General features: G+C 40.6%; 1 protein-coding gene across 5 annotated transcripts in view; it reads left to right on the top strand.

The window, feature by feature from the left end:
* LOC104955493 (uncharacterized) overlaps positions 1-14,746 on the top strand; it is a 20,743-nt gene extending 5,997 nt beyond the window's left edge. For 4 of the 5 annotated variants that reach the window (XM_010782822.1, XM_010782820.1, XM_010782821.1 and 1 more), the window contains exons 2-5: positions 1,237-5,295; positions 10,796-10,916; positions 11,851-12,732; positions 14,120-14,746. In XM_010782822.1, the coding sequence (XP_010781124.1) occupies positions 1,848-5,295; positions 10,796-10,916; positions 11,851-12,732; positions 14,120-14,696 (5,028 nt within the window). In that variant the 5' untranslated portion in view covers positions 1,237-1,847 and the 3' untranslated portion in view covers positions 14,697-14,746. Of the gene's footprint in view, positions 1-63; positions 138-1,236; positions 5,296-10,795; positions 10,917-11,850; positions 12,733-14,119 lie in introns of those variants that run through there. The other variant, XM_010782825.1, reaches the window with a different exon arrangement.
* The last annotated feature ends 8,981 nt before the right edge of the window (positions 14,747-23,727 follow it).

Here is a 23,727-nt window from a genome sequence, read left to right on the forward strand (position 1 = left end):
TTTTAGATAGTCAGATCTGTTGGTGTGTTATATTATTTTAGATATATTACTTACAAAATGGATCAAAGGGTTCCCCAACAAGGGCAGCATTAAGCTTGATGTCGAGCTCATCCTGAGAAGAAAACATATATTTGAAGGTTATTTATTTTTATCATTTGTAGTCTTGGCGCTAAAGAGTTTTTCACCCTTTTGGTTTTGAAAACTGTATGTTTTTTTAATGATATATTATAAATTGACTAAAGTGTTTGGTCTTTCCTTGGGAGAAAATGAGAAAGTAATGTTATTGAAGGCTTTTAGCTTTTGTAGTCTTGCTGTAAGGAGCTATTCCAGAAAATTGAACAAAGAGATTAGATTAAATTTTGCGTTTAGCCTGTACTTTGGAGAAAAACATATAGTTCTAAGTAAGAAATATTGGAGGATTGTACCCCTTGTTTTCTTAGCTATGAACTTATTCTTACTTACTTTTTGTCCTCCTTTATAACTTCCAAATGGACCAAGGCATTATCTAAGTAGGACTCAGGACAAATGCTTAATGTTACGCCCATCTTTTGGGAAACATACATTTAAGGTTTTTTATCTTTTGTTTTCTTGCCTTTGAATTTACAACCCTTTAGGTTATGAAGAGTGCTGGACTAAAGCTACATTTCCTAACTCAGCATTCAACTTGTCCTTTGAAGAGGAGCACCAAGGATTTCAAAAAAATATATATATTGACAGTTTTTGAGAGCTATGGTTTAGCTCCAAGACACAACAACTAAATACCTTTTGAGAAAAGCAAAAGTGTTCAACTGGCTAACTCCCTTCCTAAGCAAAGGGCTTCTCTTCTCAGCATTATTGGTAACTAAATGGTGGGCCTCTGTAGTCCTTGGGTTGGTGCTGTTTGACATTAGCGCATCATTTAACAGTAGGGGTTCTAATGTTCTATATGGAACGACCATTCTTAATTAACTGATGCTGTTATTATTGACGTAATATCTCTAATTTGAGAAAGCTGAATTCAAGGACATTACAGAACTGTTTCAACAGGTAGAGTAGTACTTATTTGTATAAGTAAACTGTGATAGTCGATTACAATTGTTGGAGTTCTTCTTTAATTGGGCATGCAAGAATATCATTGATTGATACTAATGTCTTAATACTGAATATGTTAATATCCACTCACTTGACGTTTGTGGAGAGACTTTTCCAAGCTGTCTTTTGTTCAAATTTCTTTTTTGTTTTCTTTGTTTTTTACAGACAGACAATGGTAATCAACACATGCAGTCGGAATGAAAGAAGAAGCTCTAACTGGATTCATAATTTCTTCCACTGTGCTCGGCCTTTCTGTCGCTTTGTGTCTGAAAGAATAACGCTCCACTGGATAAAGACTTAATTGGATCCAAACCGACATCCAGAACAATAAACAACCAGAATAAATACAAATGTAGAAATGCTGGGAAAAGAGTGGGAGAGGAAATGAGCTAAGAACAGTAACCCTGTGGACATAAAAACTGGACATATTTTTTCAGTACTTTTCTTTTCGAAATCTGGTTGGGATATTTCAATTTGCGATAATGCTCTTTACATTGCTTTTATCACATTGAGCTTTGGACAAGCTTATTTTGTTGAACAGAAGGATTATGCTTGAGTATTTTTACATTAAACGAAAAGCAAAAATTGGAATTTTACATTTCTATTTTTTTTTTGCCATGTTCCTCCCAAAGCTAGATGCCCTGCTTCCTGCACATTCTGATGTTTTTTAAGCAATTTTTTTGTGAATTAGTAAATCTGACAAATTCACAATTCACTCTTCAAACTTCTACCGTTCATCCCAACAACCCCTCCCACCGTCAGCAATCCGGCCAATCATGGGAAAGCCTCTAAGCCGTCCTGGGTGTTTCAGGAAGAGCTCCTGCTGCCTGGAAAAACATGGAGCTGGGGATGGGGGAGTGGGAGGGCGGGCTGCGACAGTGGACGGGGGTTATGGAGATGGCTACGTACCCCAAAGATCCATCTACGATACCATGTGCATCAATCAGCAGATTGACAGCCATCACCATCACTCTGGAGGATCCATAAGGAGAGATGGTGGAAATGAAGGGAGTTTTAGCTACTCTGCAAGTGGCTCTCTGAGGGTGAGCAGGTCTCCGGCTGACATGTTTGATTCCCAGCCCCGCTCTCTAACTCCCAACCCCTCATTTGTTCGGCGACTGGATGAAAGAGCCATCTTTGATTCATTGAAGCTCGGTGGTCAGGATGTCGATGGTGTCGGCTGCCATTCGCCAGGATGTTTCAACCGATCAGTTTCTCCTTCAATGTCATCTTTTTCAGCACCCGGAGTGTCCTCTTCCTCATCCAAAAAGCACCACCATCACCCCCACCATCACCATGGAGACAGTGCAAAGAGTAGAGATGGCCGACATTCCTGGAAAGTCATGACACCTCCAACACAGATGGAGTGTATGGAGTATACTACAACTGAGATGATGGACAGAGGAGGTGGGTATCTAAACCCAGGGCAATACCCTCCCCCTGGGGGCCAGTCCTCTTCTCTTACTTCCCCCCTAATTTCCCCCTTTTCCGGCTCACCTCTCTCCTCAGGTTACCATACTCCAGTTTTCTTCTCCCCTGCCAAACCTCGACCCAGTCAGTCTCAGAGTTTGCGATGTTCCCCTCCCCATGTCATCCAGCCGAGGCATTACTCGCAAACACAGAGCCTCAGAATGTCGCCACCTCTCGAGGTAAGACGATCCCCCTACCGCGCCCCGTTGGTCCAACTATCTGCTCATGACCTCGAGCAGGAAATGAGGGATCGAGGAGGAGGATGGAGAAATGAGCGAGAAAGGGACTGGGAGCGGGAGAGAGAAAGGGAGATGGAGCGAGGGTGGGCCCAAAGAGAGTGGGAACGAGAGAGGGAGAGGGGGAGACTGGAAAGGGAGAGGGCAAGAGAAAGGGAGAGGAGGGAAACATCGTCCTTTGGGACCTTCGGGTATGGTCGACCCGTACCTTTGCGTTCTGACAGAGACTCTGTGTTTTTAGAGCCTGACCAGGTTTTAGACACAACACCCCTGTTGCTTCCCCAGCCTTCACCTTCCCCTTCACCTTCCCCCAATGCCCCCAGAATGGGGACTGCCGCTGTGGGTAGGAATAGAGCTGTGTCAAAAGTTGGATCTGAAAGCATAGGTGGGGTTATGGTTTCAAAGTATGACAATGGGAGTGTGGGTTTGGTGTTAATTGACAGCAAATCTGGGTATGGGCCGAGGTTAGTAAATGAAGTTGGGAACATGTCAGAGGCCGAAATAAGGGCTGCAATAAAAGAACACCATAGAGCTGAAAGTTGGAACCAGGATGACCACGGATCCAGGGCTAGTGTTAAAAATGGGTCTGAAAAAAGAATGGGCTCCCAGGTGAAAACTAGACCAGGGGGACGGGATCTAGAAGGAAAGGTTCAGTCTGGGGTAGGGATCGAAAATATGGCTCCAACTGTAAACAAGGAGGGACACAAGGGAGGGACAAGGAGTGGAGAAATAAATGGAAGGGGTGGGGCTAAACAAGAACCTATTGCTGAGTCTACACCATCTGAGAACAGGTTTGAGCCTCGAAATAATGTTGAGCTGGTAGCTGAACCTGGTACAGGGATGAAGCCAGAGATCGAGGCAGAGGTTGAGGTTAGAGCTATTTCAAGGCAAGTGGACAACTTGATTGGTAATGAAGTTGAGGGTGTAGCAACAGTTAATAGTGAGGTTGGTTCACCAGAAGAGCCCAGAGTAGAAGCTGAAGTTAAACCAGAAGTTAAGATGGCCCCATCTGAGCCTGAGGCAGTACTACAGACTGGGGTTGGTAAGGAAACAGGGACTAAAAGTAACATCGAGACTGGGGTTGCTTGTCAAACCCAGAGCAGCAACAAAATTACAGATAAAGCCCAGATAAATGTTGCTGCTGGGGATAAAACGGAGAATGCTCCTGAAGAGCAAGATGAGAAAAAGCCCTTGGACATTGATAAAATTGAATCTAGCCATGTAGAGAAATGTTCCAGGTCACGCAAGTCCAAGTCCTCCAAATCAACATCTAGGACTCGACCTGGCACAGCAACAGGGATCCGTCCAGGCGTGGTCAGCCCTTGCCTAAGCAGAGGGTTTCCGGACCTTGAGCAAACAAGCCCTGCTGAGGGCATTGAGTCAACTTGGCCACGCCGAATTATTGTCAGAAAGAGGACTGTTCGGCAGGGTGGGGCACTCCACAATCTCCCTATTCTCCCCCCACTCCCCTCTGTCCTCTCAGCACTGGAGAAGAGGCATCCGCATGTTCACCTCCTCCCTCGTCCAGGACACTATTCAGAGAATCCGCTAACAACACTCATGAATGCTACAAGTATCGTGGGACGATGCTCACTTAAAGAGCCATCCCACCAAGATCCAGGACAGAGCGCCAGTTTGGTGGGCAGGGCTTCCCTGAAGGAGCAGAACTTGGAGCACTGGAGGGTCTGCAGAGAGCAAGAGGAACCCAAGAGGTCCAGAAGCAAGGAGAAACAAGCAGAGCTAAGCAAGGGTAAGACTGAGATCGAGGAGATGAAGGGAAAAGAAGAGAAGCGAGACAAGGAGAGGGGGGAAGAGAAAGACAAAAAGAAGGAGAAAGTGGGTAAGGAGAAAGAGAGGGTTCCTGTCAGTGTGGGGCTAGTAGAGGAAACCAAACGAGAAAAGTCAGAGAGAAGGGTTGAAGAGAAAGTGCCAGAAGATTGGAACATAAAGGAACGTGTGATAAAGGAACGTGTGAAAAAGGAAAGAGATATAGAAATAATTTGTCTAAAAAAGGAGGATAAGGGAATGGAGACTAAAGATGCAATACAAGGGCAGCATGGAAAAGAGTTCAAGCAGGTTGTGACAAAATCAAAGAAAGAAGAAAGTGAGGTAAAGGGAGGAGAAGAAGAAGGAGGCCCTTTGCGAGAGGAAGAAGGTTGGGACACTGTCCTGGACATGGTCAACACTTTGTGGGAGGATGGCTGGGAGAAAGGAGGAGCGGGTGGAGGGGATGATACAGATTCCTTTTCTGGCTCCCTTCCGCGTTGGCCTCTTCTTCGACCCCCGATGGGTTTTGGGGGCTCTCACCCCCCCTCCTCTGCAGCTTCGGAGCTCAGCCTGACTGAATTGGAGCGGAGAGCCAGGGAGCTGGACTCTGACCTGGAGCACCTAGACCTGTCCCAACCACACAGGGACACCCAGGATGTATACCAGCCACTGCTGGAGCCACAGAGGGAACGAGCTGACATGTACCAAACACACCCAGGGCCGCAGAGAGATAAAGCTGCTCTCATGACAGGTACACATCAGTAGGATTTTATGTGTTTGTTTTCTATCTTCCCATATTTGTGAACCGCTCTATCAAAATCAGTTGGATGTCGCAACAGTGCATTGCGAGATAATTGTGTAAAATTATGTAACTTGTGTAAAAAACTTGTGATTTAGTCATTTTGGGGATTTGGTTGATTCTAAACAAACAAAGTCTTGGCTTTCAGAATCTCAAACATGTATTGCCATATTCAGACGATAAATACGTTTCTGAAGCTTAAAGGGGACCTATCATGCAAAATGCACTTCTTGATGGCTTTTATACATAAATATGTGTCCCTGGTGTGTCGGGGGAACTCACGCAGTGTCAGCAAATAAAACCCTTTCTCTTTTCCTCCGTACCACATGTTTTAAAAACGGGGATACAACGAGCAGATACAGATTTTCTGCCGATATGACGTAATTTTGGATGGTGGACCCTCATGGTTGGTATCAGAAACAATGCCTGACGTGTTTTGGACGTAATATGGTATTTGTTTACATTAGCAAGCATCGCTAACACTCAGAACTAACCTTTACTGGAGAGCACATGTGTTTAAAAAGCAGGAAATAAAAAAAGGAACTCACCTAAAATAATTTGAGCTGTTTCAGAAATAATCCTTGATGTGGTTTAGAACAGGATGGCGTTTTATCACAGCTGAATTTAACTTTTTTTCCGGTAGAATTCTGATCAGGCATTAGCTCCGCCTCCTTTTTTTTCAAGCTAAGGACCCAAAATCCGCGTTTCTCTAAACAGGGCTGGGATAGAGGGATATGAGGGATGTCTACAGGCCCGGACACACCGGGCCGATTTCGTCTGTCGATAGATGTCTGGCCGTCGATGAGCGTCCTGTGGCCCTACTCAGATTGGTTTGTCCAGCACCGTCGTCTCTTTTCGGCCGTGCTGACACCTTCCGCTCCCGATTCAACATATTATTAAGCAATAACTGTTGCTAAAATATTGTCAGCAAACTTTATTGGCCTTTTTCCAAATTGTGTTAACAGACATTATGTTATTCGAAATATTTTTGGTCTATATTTGGAGAACAAACACAATAAGATATAATTGGAAAGCTAAGAATCTCCTCTTTCCAACAGTGTAAAAATTGCAAAATGTGATTTTGATAGAGCAGGTCATATTTGTTTTATTTAGGTAACTAAGTCTGTTGATTTTACTTATAAGGGTCAGTTTATATGTCATGGATACTTGGGAAGATCTTTGTCATGTTTGACAGAAGATGGGGACTGGAGTTTTTATTGTTCCATCAAGTAGTCAGGTTTATTATAACTTGATTTTAACTTTCGTGGGATTTTTGTGGCGATTTGCTAAACTATACATTTTTGGAAAGGGTATTGTATAAGGATTCAGAAAATCCATGTTTCCATTTGCCCAGATGTCTATATTGCGGCCATATTGGAATTTCCAAAATGGCCGACGTAAAATGTAGGTTTTGTAATATCTCGGGTTCTAAATAAGCTGGAACATTGATTTTAACTTCTAAACCTACATTTTCAGGGTCAAGGAATCCAATGGTGGTAGTAACAAAGGTACTACATTTTACAACATTAACCCTTCGATGCATGAGTCGGTCGAAAATGACCTGTGCAAAGTTTTTTTAAGTATACAAAAACAAATTGATTTGATTATTTTTCATCAAATACTCTATAATAGACCATTATCTTCTATAGATAATATATAAATATCTTATAATTCAATATCAGGCAAAAAAAAAAATAATCTTATGTGTGAGACCACAGTTTTTTCTCTCCTATGGGCAAACGGCACTGTTTCTTCCAGAACTTCCTGATATTCCTTCTGATTATTTTGTTGTGACCACACCATAGCCTACTCATACTGAAGAAATGTCATCCCTCAAAGGTTATTTTTACACAGTTTTGCCATCAAGCAAGGGGATCTCAGAATCCTATCAGCTGACACAATCTAAAGATGGGTTTGTTTGCATTACTGCATTAATCCAGAATCGAAAGCGGAAGAAACTTCCCAGCAATATTCCAAGGCCCTGGGCAGGATACAACTCACCTGTTTGTCTGAAAGGCTTCCCCTTTGACCAACAGGGTTGAGCCTTGGCCACTATGCCCAGAAGGTGGCAGACGAGTGGTCCACCTCTGTTGAACTGTGACATCATGCAAGCAAATCAAGCTTGAGAAGTTGGCAAGTTGGGGAAAGGATCACCCCACAGTCATTACCTTTTGACATGGCCTCCTATGAGAAAGGTGGTGGCAGCTCCCTAGCTTGCCAGACCCTGACCTGAAACAGATGGTTTGTTTTCCCAAAGATTGGGTGAGCCTGCCAATGTTGTCATTGACTGCCCTCAGAGCTCTTGGTGCCCTCCATGGAGAATAATTGGGTTTTAGAGAATGATGCCTGGATGGAAAAGCCAGATGTTGTATTGGTCCCGCTGCCACAAACAAGGCCAAATCCCTGAAATGCAACACTACAAGCGAGCTCTCCATGGCCCACATCTACTCCGTATGTTAGCCACCTATGGAATGGCCTCCGGAGGAAGTTCTTTAAGGACAACCCAACACAACTGAAATATGTGTGCCTGAAGGCAACAGAGGGAGTTATAAGCTGCCTGCTCGGAGGGTAAAAGACAAATCCAAGGCGGATCTGTGAAAGCAAAAGTCAACGGACCCTCAATGGAAAGCCCACTGCTGAAGTCATCACAGCAATTCCAAGAAATGGAGGAACAAAAATCCCAGCAATGCGATGTTCAAGGTCCATGATGAGCTACCCTAACATCTTGTGGAAACAATTCCTGTTTCTTTCGTAGCAGCAACTCCGGAAATGCTGACCTTGAACTCCATCTGCAGGCTGGAGAAGCACTGAGCAACAGCTGTTATTTTGCCATGGGATCGCATTAAGTACAAGAAGACTCTGGGCACAAGATACATCGCGCAGACATGCAATGACTTGAGGAATCAAATTCAACCCCTCAGACCTGGGGGGAATACACCGCAGGTAATATATCTGTCACCAAGAGTGTCATTCCCTTTGTTGCTGTTGGGGCAGGACCAACAACAAATGCGAACATCCCTGACAAGCTGAATGAAAGATTCCGCCCTCTGTGTTATTGGAATCTCTACAATGCCAATGCCAGAAACAGAGATTTTTTCATGTCCACACCAGAACTTTCACGTCTGTCGAAAGGTTCAAAGAGGTCAATTTGACATGGAAGCTGACAGAACCACAAGCACCGATGAGCTTGGGCCAAAGTGCAGTCCAAGAGGGCACATGGTACAATTGGACAGATCAAGGCAGCCATACTCAGTCATGGAAACCCTTTTACCACTGAACGGGACAACGCATGTACAATGTAACAACACTCCTGCTACCATGCCCCAGATGAGTATTAACCACAGATCTTGATGTTGATGTCACTGCCAGAAGTTTTATGAAGAACTTACATGTCCAGTAGCCGGAATCAATGGAAGAATGTCAGCCTCTGGGCCCCATGGTCGGAAAAAAGTGAACAATAAAGATGTTCCTGTCTTGGGAACAAGAAGCATTACAGTTGAAAACCTCAAGAGACAATACTAGTGGATCTGAAGGCAGACCAAGGGGGACCTGTTTTTGCAAGGCTGATGGTAAACTTGCCAATCAAACCCGAGCAATCACCAGAAAGAGGCCAATAGAACCTATGAATTTTACTTCTAACCACCAAGGGCAACTGTTTGCTTTCCCTAATGAAACAATCCACTGGCCAATGCCAATGTCAGTCCATGTAATGCAATTCCTATGAGAAGCTGGACAAAAGGGAAGATGTGCCCATTGAGACCATCAAGCTGCCTCAAGCTGGAAGTTCCCTACCCACCAAGATGCTATTGAATAAAAACAGATTCACAGACACCAACATCCTACGATCAGGCAAAGTCGAAAGAATAGCAAACTGGTGGACGGCATGGTGCTTGTTGCAGAGCTGGAGCAAAAAAAAACAGCACATGTAGTTGACTTAAAAGGATCGTGGGGCTGCTTCAAATGACAGACTGAAATGTCACAAAGAGATTTATGGATGAAATTAAATCTTGTGTTTCGACACATACAGGAGAGATTCTCTGAAGAGTGCAAACCAGAGATCACGAAGACAAGGGAAAAAAGCCTATCCCAGTACCAAGTCAACATGAGATGACACCCACATCAAAACAACAGATCCCACTAGCAGGTCCTCTCTCAATAACCAGACAAAGGCCGAATCTGACCTGAATTATCTGCAAGCCAAAATTCCTAGAATACAACAGGGGATTCACTCCCAAAGCTGTATCATCACGTCAGCTTCCTGGGAAACACTAGGACAACAAATACTGCATCTTTGAAGAAAATAACCACAAAGAAGTAGACACGCTGCTGATCCACCAGGGCTGTGCTGTGCCTGGCATCTACAAAAACCGAAACCAGCAGATGCACAGTTGGATGTTCCTTTTCACCAGCAATAACAGAACTTCTAGTGCTAGTCACAAGCAACCTAAATGAATCTCTTGCTGAAGACACAATCTGATTTTGATTTGGGCCCCTCTGGATGTTGTGCATGATTTAACCCTGTGGCGAAGCTCTAGGTAANNNCGGGAACCACACGTGACGTCACGAAATGGCCTGCTTCCAGAAGCAAAGTTTTTTTTATTGGACCTAATATTTTTCCTTTTTTTACATATTATTCAGTATGAAATAAAGAAACATACATTGACTATCTGTTGCATACACCCCCCAGAAATCAACTGCCAAAAACAGTTTTTAATGTAAGATAAGGACTTTAAGTCCTCAATAAAGGTTATGTTAACATGCAATTTAGTGAGTTCTACCTAATTATTGTTGGCACCATTGGATTCCTTGAACCTGAAAATATGGGTTTAGCAGTTCAAATCAAAGTTCTAGCTTATTTAGAAGTCAAGATATTACAAAACCTACATTTTACGTTGGCCATTTTGGAAATTCCAATATGGCCGCCATATAAACACCTGGGCAAATGGAAGCATGGATTTTCTGAATCCTTATACAATATCCTTTCCAAAAATGTATAGTATTGCAAATCCCCACAAAAATCCCACAAAAGTATATAGTGAACCTGACTAAAGGGATATCAAGGTTTAAAGAGAAGTTTGGATTTTGGCTTATTTCCCTCAATGTCACGTGTCTCCGTTCTATTTGGATCTTTCTCACTTTCTCTCTGGATCTTTCTGTTGTGGCCTTTGGCTTTTTCTTATCTTAGCTCAAGCCAGTCTTCACTATAATTCCTATTTTAGGATTTGTTGGCTCAGGTACTACCACTGAAACTATTTTGCTTTCACAAACCTGTGTCCTTCACTTTTCTTATCTCCTCATAAGACGATGGGAAACTCTGATCTAATGGCTATGATAAAATATCCAAAGTTTTGACTAATGATTGGGGAATGACGAGTGTCCTATTGATTATATCTTGCTAATATCTCCCTCTTCTCATGTTTAATTGTGTTTAAATCTGTGTTCCACTTCCCAGGCACAGGGAGCAGATCCCATATCAGTTTGGAGCTCACTGCTATGGCTTCACAAACTACAGACACAGAAAGACCTTCTGACTGGTCAACTAAACCTGCTGGGACTTCCACTGTTGGTACAAGGTAATTCCACAAAAACGTTTATTGTCAGCATTGAAAACCTTATCTACCAGATGTTTGCTTATAATCTGCATAACTAGTATTAGTACTACTATTTATTGGCTTTTTTGGGTCAGTATAGCACATGTATTACTTTGATTGGGATATTTAAATAATGTTTATGTTACATGTAGAACTTTGTATGTCTGATCATTTGAAATCTGATTTAAGCCTTTTTAACTATGTACAGAGCAATGTAAAACATCAGCATCCAATGTTGACCTGTGTACTATGCAGTGCTAATAGTATTTTTTACATTTAAGTAAATGCAAATGATATGCACCAAATGTCTGAAGGGCGAGGATGATAACAAATAAACGTAATTGTAGTGTCCCAGCACTTGAGCCTTTAGGTACATCCCACATAATCAGTAAATCTGAACAGTCACAGTGAGTGAATCAGACAAGAAAGATGGTAAACAAATAAATAAGTCAGTGCTGAAGAAGAAGAGATAGATTCCTCAATCCCACATATAACAAAGCATAAACAGTAGTAAAAGTTGTGTGCCATGCCTACGGAGCCATTTCGGGTTCAGTATCTTGCCCAAGGCCACTTCAACCGGTTATTATCTCATTCTCTTTGAACAGTGCGTGTACAGTTTAGCATGAAAGTAGACAGGATTCATATAAAGATAATAAAGGCATCCAGTGCACATCATTTGCGACCAATTAAGTAGATTTCATATCTAAAGTGTGCTATCTGAATCTGTTTTTAGCAAATCTTTGTAACATTCAACTTGTCATTAAAAAAAGTGCTCTGTGGGGCAAATACATATTCATAGTCTTGATCCCAAAAAGTTGATGGATTTAGTGCTAACCAATGGTAAAGAAAGATAATTATTAGTCACAGGAGGCACAACAGGAAGTAGCAGTTTTTGACTACCATGTTTTTTTTCCAGCTCCACTAAGGAGGACAGCTCTCCAGACTCCAACCTGACACTGGAGTCCGACTCCAGCGGCGTCTTCCTCTCCTTATCCAATCAGAGCCAGGAGGAGGCCGGCTCTGACAGCGACCAGCCAATCAGTGGCTCTGACCTAGGCAGCAGCAGCACGTCACTGGAAAAGGACGGGGAGAATGGAGGGTCAAAGGAATGGGGGAGGGAGGAGAGTGCAGAGCTACAGTGGTGCTACCCTACACTATTCAATACATCCTTGCAAGAAGACATAGAAGGAGATAGGGACCAAGAGGAAGCTGGGCATGGAAATATGGGGACATATGAAAGGGGAGGGAAAGATGAAAATGTAAGAAGGGTTTGTAGGATAGGCACGGTTTCAATCATGAAGACCCATCTCAACTATACAGACAACGAGGGCTCCACGACTTTTATGGCCCCACAAAGTGAAGAAATACCGCCCAGGAAAAGAGTGACCCTCATGGGAGGTGACATTCCTCTTCCTCTGTCTCCCTTAAAACAACCGATCAAAACCTTTCTAGATCCAAATCAGATGCCAATAAGAAGCTCAGGACTGGACTGTGGTGACATAGATCCCTTTGTTCAATCGGACAGCTTTGTTTACCTCGCTGTGTCTGCAAAACCCGCCTCCCAGGGGGAAGTCGCCACAAAGACAGAAGTTCCCACCCATGGCAGTGTACAAAAGCGTTCAAATAGCGTGAAAACACACTTTGACCAGTCAAATACAGAATGGCGGGCCAAGCCAACTCAACTTGGTCCACAAAAACCAGAGGAAGGAGACTTTCTGTGCACTGACAGCTTTGTGTACCTGGCTGCTCCGGCCTGCCACCTATTGGGCCCCGCAGGAACTGCACCCTACAGCGGCAGGTATGTGTACTTTTTGTTGACTGTATCCCTGCATTCCATCGTTCATAGTTCAGTGGGGACCGACAACTAAGCATTAAAATGCAATACATTTATTCATGTTCTGGTCCACTTTACCTGGTCCTGCTTGTAATTTAACATAGATGTAAAAAGAGAACTGGATACAGAATTTGAGGCGAGGCCACGTTCATTCCTATGAAAGTTGCTCAGTGGCCCATGAAGCAAAAATTGCCTGAATGTCGAGGACTAAAGTACCCAGATCATTTCAGGGATCTTCGGGCAATCCTCCGCATCCATTGGGTCCATGGATTAACAGTTTTCCTTAAATCCTGCCTCCAATTCCCTCCGTCACAATAGCGTCACTTCTGGTCTCGGCTCGATCAAATAAATCGAGAGGGAAGATACCTCAGTCAGATTTTGGTGCATTTTAAAACGTTAAGGACCTAATGATTTAAATAATGGCTGCTTGAGAGTTTGACGTATTTTTCCCAATTCAAGTCAATGTGAATAGGACTTTTAAGGCTTCACGTGATTGGCATCACATGACTGAAACGGTAGTCATAGTACCACTATTTGGCCAAACTACTAAAATGTGCTTCAACAAACGACGCACTTTCTGTGGGCTTGATTCGTTGTGGCAGTTGACTAGGTAAGGTAGCCCAGGCATCTTCCCCCCAGCCATGTCTTCCAGCTCTCTGAAGAATACCGATACATTCTAGCCCAGATAAGGTACGTGATCCCGTCAGTGTTCTGGGTTATCCACAGGGTGTTGTTCCAGCTAGATGTTCCTTGAATACCTAATACCATCACCATGACAGCAGCCAATTTACTGCTAATACAATCCACCTCTCAATCTTGGATTCCATTTCCACTCATAAAAGGTTTCATTCCTTGTCTGCTCGGATCTTAACTACCACTTCTGGAATACTTTTTTTTGCACATCAAAGTAAGGGTTAGGCATGTGAAATCCAAGTGTCCCATGTCAACAAAAGACATTGAGTTTGGAGGTTGAGGATGTTCTTGAGAATGCCCATGAGGCCCTAGTGAACATTATTGCAAACGTTCACACATCTCAGGAAGGAGAGACAGGGTTTATCCCAGGGAAGAGAACTGCTGATTCCGTTGGAATCCAATTTCCATACAAAAGCATGTTTTTGTCAATAACCATCATTTATCTAATTTCCACTTCAAACTAATGGAGTATTATAATTGAAATGTGTGTTTGCCCCTCCCCCTGTGTTTAACATAGAGCTCTAATAATGAAGCTTTCTTTTTAAAATAACGATTCCTTGTTACAAAGTTCACCAATTGGCGATAGATTCCATTAGCACTTTGATTACTACAATTCCATATGATTTAACTCAGATTGTGCCTGTTGTGTTTTCTTCAGGGAGTCCGACTCGGAGAGTTCAGGATCTGGCCCTGGTGACATGTCAGTTCTGGGTTGTGGCTCAGTGGCAGGGGACAGTGACTGGGACTCAGACCTGTCTGACTCCGATCCCAGTCGCCCCCCCAGGATCTCTTCTGCTGGAAACAGAGCTGCCGGCGCATCACGATCAAAGCTGCACGCTGAACCGGGCTGGGATTTATTCGGAGATACCACAGAGCCTGAAGTGCTGAGTGAGCTTTTCACGGAACAGGATAAAAACAACAATGGTAAAGCAAGGAAGGTTACCGGGGTAACCAGCAGCCTGGAAGATTCAACGACCATTCCCATGGCAACTCAGCGTGTCGCTTCGCCAGTGAAACGGTCGATAACAGTGGAGCAGGCGTCAACAAAGGTGACATGGCAGTTTAGACCTGCCCAGAGGTCAGTCTGCACAGGAAGTAGAAAAGAGAAAGAGAAGGAAATGACGTCATCGTCATCAGTAAGGTTCACGGAACTGAGAGGAGAAGAGACCCATAGAGGCTCCCCTTCATCTTCATCGTCTTCATCATCGTCACCATCGTCATCATCTTCTGGTTGATTTGTAAAGGGAAATGATTTTTTACCACCAATTGGGAAGAGCTGTGTTGCCAAAAGATAGAAAATATCTTTAATTTGTTCTGTTGAAACCGACAGATGACAGAATTTCTGGACAGATTTATTTGCCTGTAATTAGTTTTTAATTTCGCTTCTAGTTGCTGCCATTGCCTTCTAATGACTTACTAAAGGCTGCTTAAAAGACTAGTTAATTGTTGCCTTTTCTTATGTTAACAGTCCTTCACAATATCATTATAATTTGTTCAAGTTTAAAGCGATGTGAGATTCTGAACTTCAGGTTGAGATAATGAGGAAAAATGGCCACTGATAGAGCTCTTATGTAATTTAAGCACTATGTTTATTCGAATGGAGTTGATCAGAAATCTAAAAATGTTGATTTAGAAGTTACATGTACACATTATTCTCAATCTAAATAAGAAATATATATAGTTCTGTGGGGGTTTATTCTGGTGAATGTATTGTACAGGATACACACAACTACCAGGAAAAAAAACACTATTCACATACTGTATGAGGCGTTCTCATGATGTTGCTTGGTCGCAATAACACAAACGCTTACAGTTGGACAAAATAACTTCTGCTAGACCATACCCTTCTGTTATCTTTTTTATAAAGATTTAACGATATAAACGTGTATCAGGCCTTATATTAAAATATATCTTCTTCCCTATGTAATGCCTAACTTTAACACCTGCTTATACTTCATATAATATTTTAAAAAACGGACTTTTAAAAACTGTCAAAGATCAAACTTTACAATGTCCAATGTATTTTATAATCACATCCAACTTTAACAACAGTGTATTTAACAGTGTGTTAATAATATATTTTGAAAGAAAATTATAGATTGAAATAAAAACAAACAAAAAAAAAAAAAACAAAAACAAAAAACCAAAAACAAAAAAAACAAAACCACACAAAAAAAAACCAAAAAAAAAAAAAAAAAAAAAAAAAAAAAAAACAAACAACACCACAAAAAAAAGGACCCGANATTTAACAGTGTGTTAATAATATATTTTGAAAGAAAATTATAGATTGAAATATAGAGTGATCAATTATACATATATATATATATATATATATATATATATACAGTATATGATGAATGTGCAACAAATAACGGAAGGATTTAGTGATAACATTTAATTTAACTGTTTTATTTATCAATTAGGTTAAAAATTGTGAATCTAATATTTGAGCAATATGCTTCATGCTATATTATATGTTTCATATGTGGAAAGTGTTGTGCATATAAATGGCTGAGTTTAATTTAATTTATACCGCCAACTACTGCAGTATTACACTTAAGTAGAGGTTCTATGTGGAACACTTTCAAACATCAATTTATTATCAGGTATCATGGTATAATTTCCATAAACAATGGAACAAGGTAGAGATGATTGATAGCATTTGCCTCACACCGGTGGTATTTTTATTGCGAGTGACTTTATCCCCCATAATCCTCTTTGCTTCTCCCACACCTCCAAGACATCTTTAGCTTTGCGGAATTGGATAAACATAATTTGTTCCCTTTTATTCCCATCAATCATTTGTCTATGGTTGTGCTGCAAATGAAGCAATCCAGAAGAGTTTCCCACAATTCTATGTTGCTGCACACTGCAGTGCGGAGACTGATTATGCTGCCAATAGGCACTGATGTTATAGGTTCACTTTAATACGTTTCAACCCTAACCCTTGCTTTTGTCTCTACGTGACTAATGGGGACAACATATTTTAAAACTAGTCTAGTGTTGAGCCAGAGCGTTGTAATGTAATTGCTCGGGGTAATCACGCTCAATTAAAATGTTCTTTTTACCTTTCGTCCGAAAAGGTCTCTTTGTTATTGTGTCTAACATGGTCTCATTCAAGAGGAAGTCTCCTTCTGAAATCTTACCACAGAGGTGTCTTTAGTCTTGTAGAAAACAGTAGAAATGTGAGTGAGTCATAGAGAGGAGAGCTGGGAGGGGTCTGTTCTGTTGGAGTGATGGTATGTACGATACGGAGAAAATATCACAATATATTTATATAATGATATACTTGAAATGACCATCTCTAATGTGGATTTAATCACCAAGGGCCTACGTCTACATAGCGTATTTTTCTGAGCACCTGTGTCTTTTTTCTCTGTGCTTGGAATAGAGATCGGCTGGCGGACACTATGTTGCTGCCAGTGAGTGTTTTACTTTTATTGCCGTATGTCCATAGCTCCTTGCTCTACGGCTGTCAGACTGAGCACTGAAGCTTATTCATACAACGTTTTACAGTAAGATTCTTTCGAGTAGTGTTCATGGTGAAAAAATAGAAGTCAAACCATTATAGCTTCTTAAAAACCAGAAAAGACAACACTTTACGATATCCCAAAAATCAGCTCTATATCAATATAGCCGACATATATATATCAGATGTACCTTTTTCTTAAACAACACATACAGTGTCAAAGACAAAAAAACAGGTGTGCAGGTTGTTCATTTTTGTTTACCCCCCCCACCTTACAGGTACCGATCATTTCAAGTCAGACAAAAAACCTTTTATTCTTCTGTTAGATCCTTTTCTCTGTAGGTGATGTTGTTGGATACTTATAATGACAATCAAACTGTGTTGGTGGCAGAAAAACAAGCACTTGTATCAGACATACATTGATGGCAGTGTATATGTTGCGTAATTGCATAAGCCTGTTTGGCAGCTACCTGCTGCAGCGCAAATGACCAATACTAGCCACTTAACTAACTAAACTTAGACTTGTGAAAGAATCTTAAAAGTAACCCTTTAAAATGACACACGTGTACACCTTTAAAAAACCAGCACAGTGATATGAGATTTATCATCCTATTATAAATGCCATAAAGGGAACGTGGTAGGTTCGGTTGACGAACTTTCACCAATAAAAATCCTTGTTACAATGGTATATGGTTATGAAAGACTGCGGGGGAAGTTTTTACCTGACACAAATGGATTCCTTCCTCATTTAGTCGTGCTCATGAATTTCAAATTGGTCAGTGAAGGTTACTGATAATTCCGAGTTGAGTAAATGTGTCTTTACTGTATGTGTGTTTGTGTTGAGAGTGAATATATTGTGGGGATACTGCAGCCATATTTCTTGATTGTGATTGATCTTGTTTTTTTTCGCAAATTAAGAAGTGTTGCCTTGTGCAGCTGAAACTGCCATTATGAACCTTGAAATGCTCCGCCAGTCCTTATTCTTGATGGTGATGCTCTGTGTAAACCAATTGGATTTGGTGGAGCCCTAAATGTCTGCTTTAGTGATGGATTCATTATATATATTATTTGATATGATCTGGTGCTTTTGAGCACAGATTGACAAGCACATCCATGGATGAATAACATGCTTTTATTAGCATGCAATGTATTTTTAAAGTTGCAAGATTGACAGGTTTTCTTATGAAGTGTTAACCAGTTCTGTACTCATGACTGATGCAGGTTTAAAATGACTACAGCCTCTGACCATTGTAACTTTTTTTTTTAAGGCTTTTAAACTACATTTGTTAATATTCTTATAAATCCAATAGCACCCCAAAATGCTGTTGAAAATCAGCGGTTTTAAAACACGAAAAGTGAGCTGTAAGGCGTTTTGGCACACATTTGCTAATGGGCCCACGATAAGCTCCCATTACTGGAGAAACCAAGCAGTACTCCTGTGCTTTTTCTTTCTTTATTTCATGTGTGTCCATTTGTGGTTATTTGATTAAACACACATGTGCAGAAATGTGTAAATAAGTGAATTGTCAATGGTTCTGGTATAAAATAAATAATTAATCATTTCGATATGATGATTTTGGATCACGAATAAGCTAATAAAGCAGGATCTACTTAATTTGATATTATACTTAAGTGGTGCCAATATACATTGAATCTTTTGCTAACTTTGTTGGTAATTCAGCCTAGTATTTTGGGATCTCCGATGGCAATATTAAAATTGAGGAATGTATCTTGTAAACACAAGCCAGAACAATAATCTCATATATTGTGCTTTTCATATAGGAAAGATTGCATTGGAATAAGACTGTATGAGCCAGTATTCCCCTGCAGGCCCTTCAGTCTCTTGGTGGTTTTCTGCCAGCTCCAGCATCTTGATACAGTCATGTATGTGGGTCTGTGCTGTTTATTTGATGAAGGAATGGGGCCGAGCATTTATAAAAACTACCTTTACAGGTTTGATAATCCACACTGCTTATAGCGTCTGGCTGAAAATCCATTCGGAAAAGGCTGTTTATATTAAATGTAACCTGTGTTCTCTATTACGCTGTCTCTATGCTGTGTAGCACGACCTGGTTTGTATTGGAAAAACTGCTTTTTCTAACCCTGCTGCTTCACATGTCTGATGGAAGGAATGTTTGTCTTAGTAACTAGACTTTAGAGCTGACACATTGGACCAAATGAGAGGAGGAGCCAGATAGTTGTACACAATTCAATAAAATAATCTTTGATTTTCGCTAGCATTAAACTGTGGCAAGTCATCTAGTTTCATTGTCAAATATTAAGGGTAAATTAACATCACTGACTTTTGTAAAATTCAGTATAATCAGGCCATACGTGTAATACTTTGCTCTTCATGTAAACGCTGATCACTGTTAAAGCTTAGTGGTGATGAATAAGTGAAGACTTTTAAGGGGATAAGGTGGATTTATGTGAAATCGAATTGTTTGCCACATTGCCAAGCCTTGTTGAAATGCATTAAAGTACAAATAAAGATTAAACTCAATGGTGGAATGTGACTCACTTTGGCCTGTGTCGTCTGTCTTAACCTTGGTTTTTCACTGCTATGCCACCCTATTAGGGATATACATACATCTTAAAGAAATTAGAGAAAATAAAAGGGAAATGCATAAAGCTCCATTAGTTATCAACAATGGACTAAATTAATGTGTGCACTGAAATGTGAAAGGGTTTTGTTTTGCTTAGGAATCCACAGAAAGGTACCACGAACTCTGCAATCCGCACTCATGTTTTAGTGGTTTTTACATTATTTTGATGGTTTATAGTCCAAACCTTTCTTGTCTCCATGTAAATAGCTGTATCACACCCACTTTGCATTGTCAAGAAACACATTTGCAATGAGCAGATGAACATAGTGGAGCACTGAATAGTTTGAGAGCCAGACATTATCTAAGGAGTTGGGGGAGACCAAAACAGCTAAAAGGAGAGCGAATATGGACGTACATCATTCAAATGGCCAACACTTCAAATATGTCAATCTTGTCTTTGCTATTGTTCTGCTGCCTTCAAATGGCCATCAAAAGCAAACGCTTACATTTGATTTGACAATTCAAGGACCGTTATTTGTATTGGTAATAGTAACATTGCACTTGCAAGTTAATTGCTTTGATCTGGTAAGATCGATACATATAACACCAAGCTTGTTGTACATTTTCTTTGTTTCAATCTCAACATTTAGGTGTGCTGACAATGGTTGTATAAAGAGAACTGGATATAGCGTTGGAGGCGGGCCTCCGTTTCTTTCCCATTCATAAAGCCAAAGTAGTGGGAATATGGAGTACTAAAATGACCGATCTTCATCTGAAATCTTCTGCATCCATGGGGCCAATGGAGCAGAGGCACCCGGGTTTTCCTTAAGTACCAATTCCAATCTGCTGTGTCACAATAGCGTCACGTCCTGTTTCCGCTCAATTAAATTATTGGAGAGGGAAAATAACTTCCAATGTTCTTCTGTTGATTGGGCCCATAGAGCATGTGTACTTGCATTTTCCTAAGGCCCCGCCTCCAGTTCACTGCGTCACGACAGCATCATGTTCGTTCTCGTCTTAGTCAAATGACTGGAGAAGGAAAATAACTCTTGTCAGCACTTTTAGCTCATTTTGCAACTTTAGGGACCATTATATTTTAAATATGATGGTTTAGTTTATATATAGTTTTTATAAATTGTAGGCTGATTTACAGACCTCTCTTTCCCAATGTTAGTCAATGGGAAGAAGTCATTTTGGGCCAAATTGCATCACATGACTGACACAGCAGCTTGGCCACCACGCAAAATTGGCTTTGCAAAGGCTGACTCCCTTGGGGCCTGTTGCGGAGTCTTAGTTTTACCTCCAAATAACGATTTATTTGTATATATCATAATGGTAATTATGTCCCTGTTTGACTTCGTGTAGCAAAGTCATATATTTTCCCAGGTCTCAGGAACAGCTTATGTGAGTTTGTTATAAAAACGTAAGAAATGATGGCAAAACTGAGTGTAAACCCAAAGTTGTAATTAATTGGAATGTATCCTCGGTAAATGAATCCGAAATCCTGCTTTTCATTTGCAAACTTAAACTCCAATGTAAAGATGAACTGCCAAACAAATATAGAACTTCTTCTATTGAAGGTATTTAGATTTAAAAAACTCAACTGTTACAATAATTCTATAACTATAATTACAGTCTTTTATAAGACACAAACACACATACCACACACAACCTTTCAGTGCCATCTGTGTATTAAATAGTACATGGTGGTGGATGAGAAGTTGTGTCAGTAATCTAGGTCTGTCCATCTATTTAAGGCTGATTAATTAGAGCATCTGAATAAGGCCAGAGAGGGAGAAAGAGAGGGCGAGACACACTGCCAGTATGAATAGTTAATCTATGTGCCACTTCCCCTGCCACCACAGGGATTGTGGTGATTTATTGGGCCAGATCACACAGTCTGTTTGTCTGCAAAAATATGCGTCCAGATTTACTGAAATTCTTGAACTAATTTCAACTAACTTTTAAGGATGAGTGCACTCTGTGGAACACAATAATATGTCTGCCGGGAAGAAGCTTGATTTAATTGCTTTTGTCATTGTGTGTGCCATAAAGCATACAAGCTGTATTGTATACCATAACAATATTTGCATACCCCAACATCCCTATGGGAAATATGAACAGGCCTTTTTTTTATTTATTATTGGGGACAAAGCCCCAGTAGACTGAGCTATAGGGCGTCCCGGACCGGCTTCTTTTCATTATTTAACGTTTTTAATATATTTCAAATTCAGGTTTATCCAATTTAATCATTTCTCTTTGTTCCATTTTCACCTCTTCCCAAGCTTGAAAAGTTGCCGGTGTTCAGTTTGTTGCAATATGCAACCTCCTTCTATTTGCCACCAAATCCTACAAACTATCCCTTTAATGAAAGTCCAGGAAGATGACTGGATCTGGTTTTACCACACATGTTTTCAAGAAATATTTAATCAGCAGCAAAAATGTTCAGTTGGGTTTTAGGCTTCTTGTTTTTCTTCCGAAACTCAACACTGCATGTAGATTTTTTAAACTGTAATTGGCTATTGGTGGGGAGATGTGAAAGTGGGCAAAGTTGAATTCCCATTTTTAAATTCATTTCATCAAGATTTGAAAGAGCTGCAGGACTCTTTGAAGATTATAAGTGCGTCATCCAGGGTACTCTTAGCATTCTTACTTAACTTTCAACATAATTCAAGGGACTGAAATACAGCTAATGCTTAAGTTGCACTGTAACTGATCTCAGTGCTGCATTTGACTCGTCCTACCACAAAATTATTTTCTGACACAGAACTAGATTGGTTTGAATCCATCCTAAAGAGAGGAAACACTTTGTTTCTACAGGTAATTACACATTACACAAATATGACATGCGGAGTACTTCAAGGCTCCATCCTGGGACCTCTTCATCTATATGTTTTTATTTGGCTCAGATAATGGAAAATAACAGCATATTTGGCATATGCAGAAGACACACATGTTTAAATAACAACTAATTTCATTAGGTGACTATGATCGAATTCAAGTTGATTGAACAAATCAATGATTACATGAGTCAGAACGTTCAATTAAACAAATATAAAATTAACAAAATTGTTTTTGGAGGAATGACTAAAAGCCAGTGCTCATCTTCAATCAGCAATGTTAAAACACATGGAAAAGACCAGAGATACTAGAGTAGTCATGGACTCTGACCTACATTTCATTGGTCATGTTAAGACATTTACAAAGTCAGCACCTTAAGAATATATCTTAATTTAAGGATTTAGAAAAACGTGCATTTATCTTCTTCTCTTATGTTACTTTTACTATTGTAGCAGTGCCTTGCAGATCTCTGAAAAATCTAACAGACAGCTGCAGCTGATTCAGAACGCTGCTGCTCGAGTCCTAACAAAACACAATATAAGTGGAACACATCACTTCAGTTTTTTAGGTCTTGACAATGGGATCAAAATACTATTGTTGGTTTTTAAAGCACTGCATGGTTTGGTGCTTAAATACATGTTGAATCTTCTGCTACATTATGAATCATTCAGAATGTTCAGGTATCTGTGTCAGTTTTGCTTTCAACAATTCAAAGTATTTTACAAAAATGAAAACATTACGATCATTAAGAAATAGTGCAGAATGGCATTCAAAACATTAATAAAAAACCAAATAGAATAACATTAACATCAAACAAGCCAATATATGAAAAACATTAAAAGCATTAAGAAATTATTTGTTCCCACACATTAATCCGGCTTGCTATTCTTGGACCCCATCTGTAGTCACTTAAGTGATTCTGGTAGAGAGGGAGGGAGTGGCTCAGCTGGAGAGCAGACATCTGATCAGAATCAGGTGTAGCCCTGGCTAAGATCATTTACACAACAGGATGTGAACAAGTTTATCATTTCTTAAGAGAGGGTTAAAATGTATAATTATGGTTAAAAAGATAACTTAAGATATATTATGAAATGCATAACTGAGTTAAAAATTCAAAGATTAAAAGTCATGAGTATACTTTGTTTACTGTGTATATGAGTAAGCATTAGGGTGGTCCTTAAAATTGAAAGTCGGAAAGTCTAAGCTCCAACCCCCAGAATTAATTCTATTAGTCAAGAAAACTCTCCTGGTGAATTTTTTCCTCAATCTGAGAACATGTACCCCTCCCTCATCAACCTTGAAGTTTAGCCTCAGTTGCAGCACAGTGGCTGCTGGTGTGGCAGCCCAGGTCGATGTTGTCAGATTGAGGAAAAAATTCACCAGGAGAGTTTTCTTGACTAATGGAATGAA

Source organism: Notothenia coriiceps, unplaced genomic scaffold (genome assembly GCF_000735185.1).
Source record: "Notothenia coriiceps isolate Sejong01 unplaced genomic scaffold, NC01 NC01_scaffold00024668, whole genome shotgun sequence".
In the NCBI taxonomy this organism is placed as follows: domain Eukaryota; kingdom Metazoa; phylum Chordata; class Actinopteri; order Perciformes; family Nototheniidae; genus Notothenia; species Notothenia coriiceps.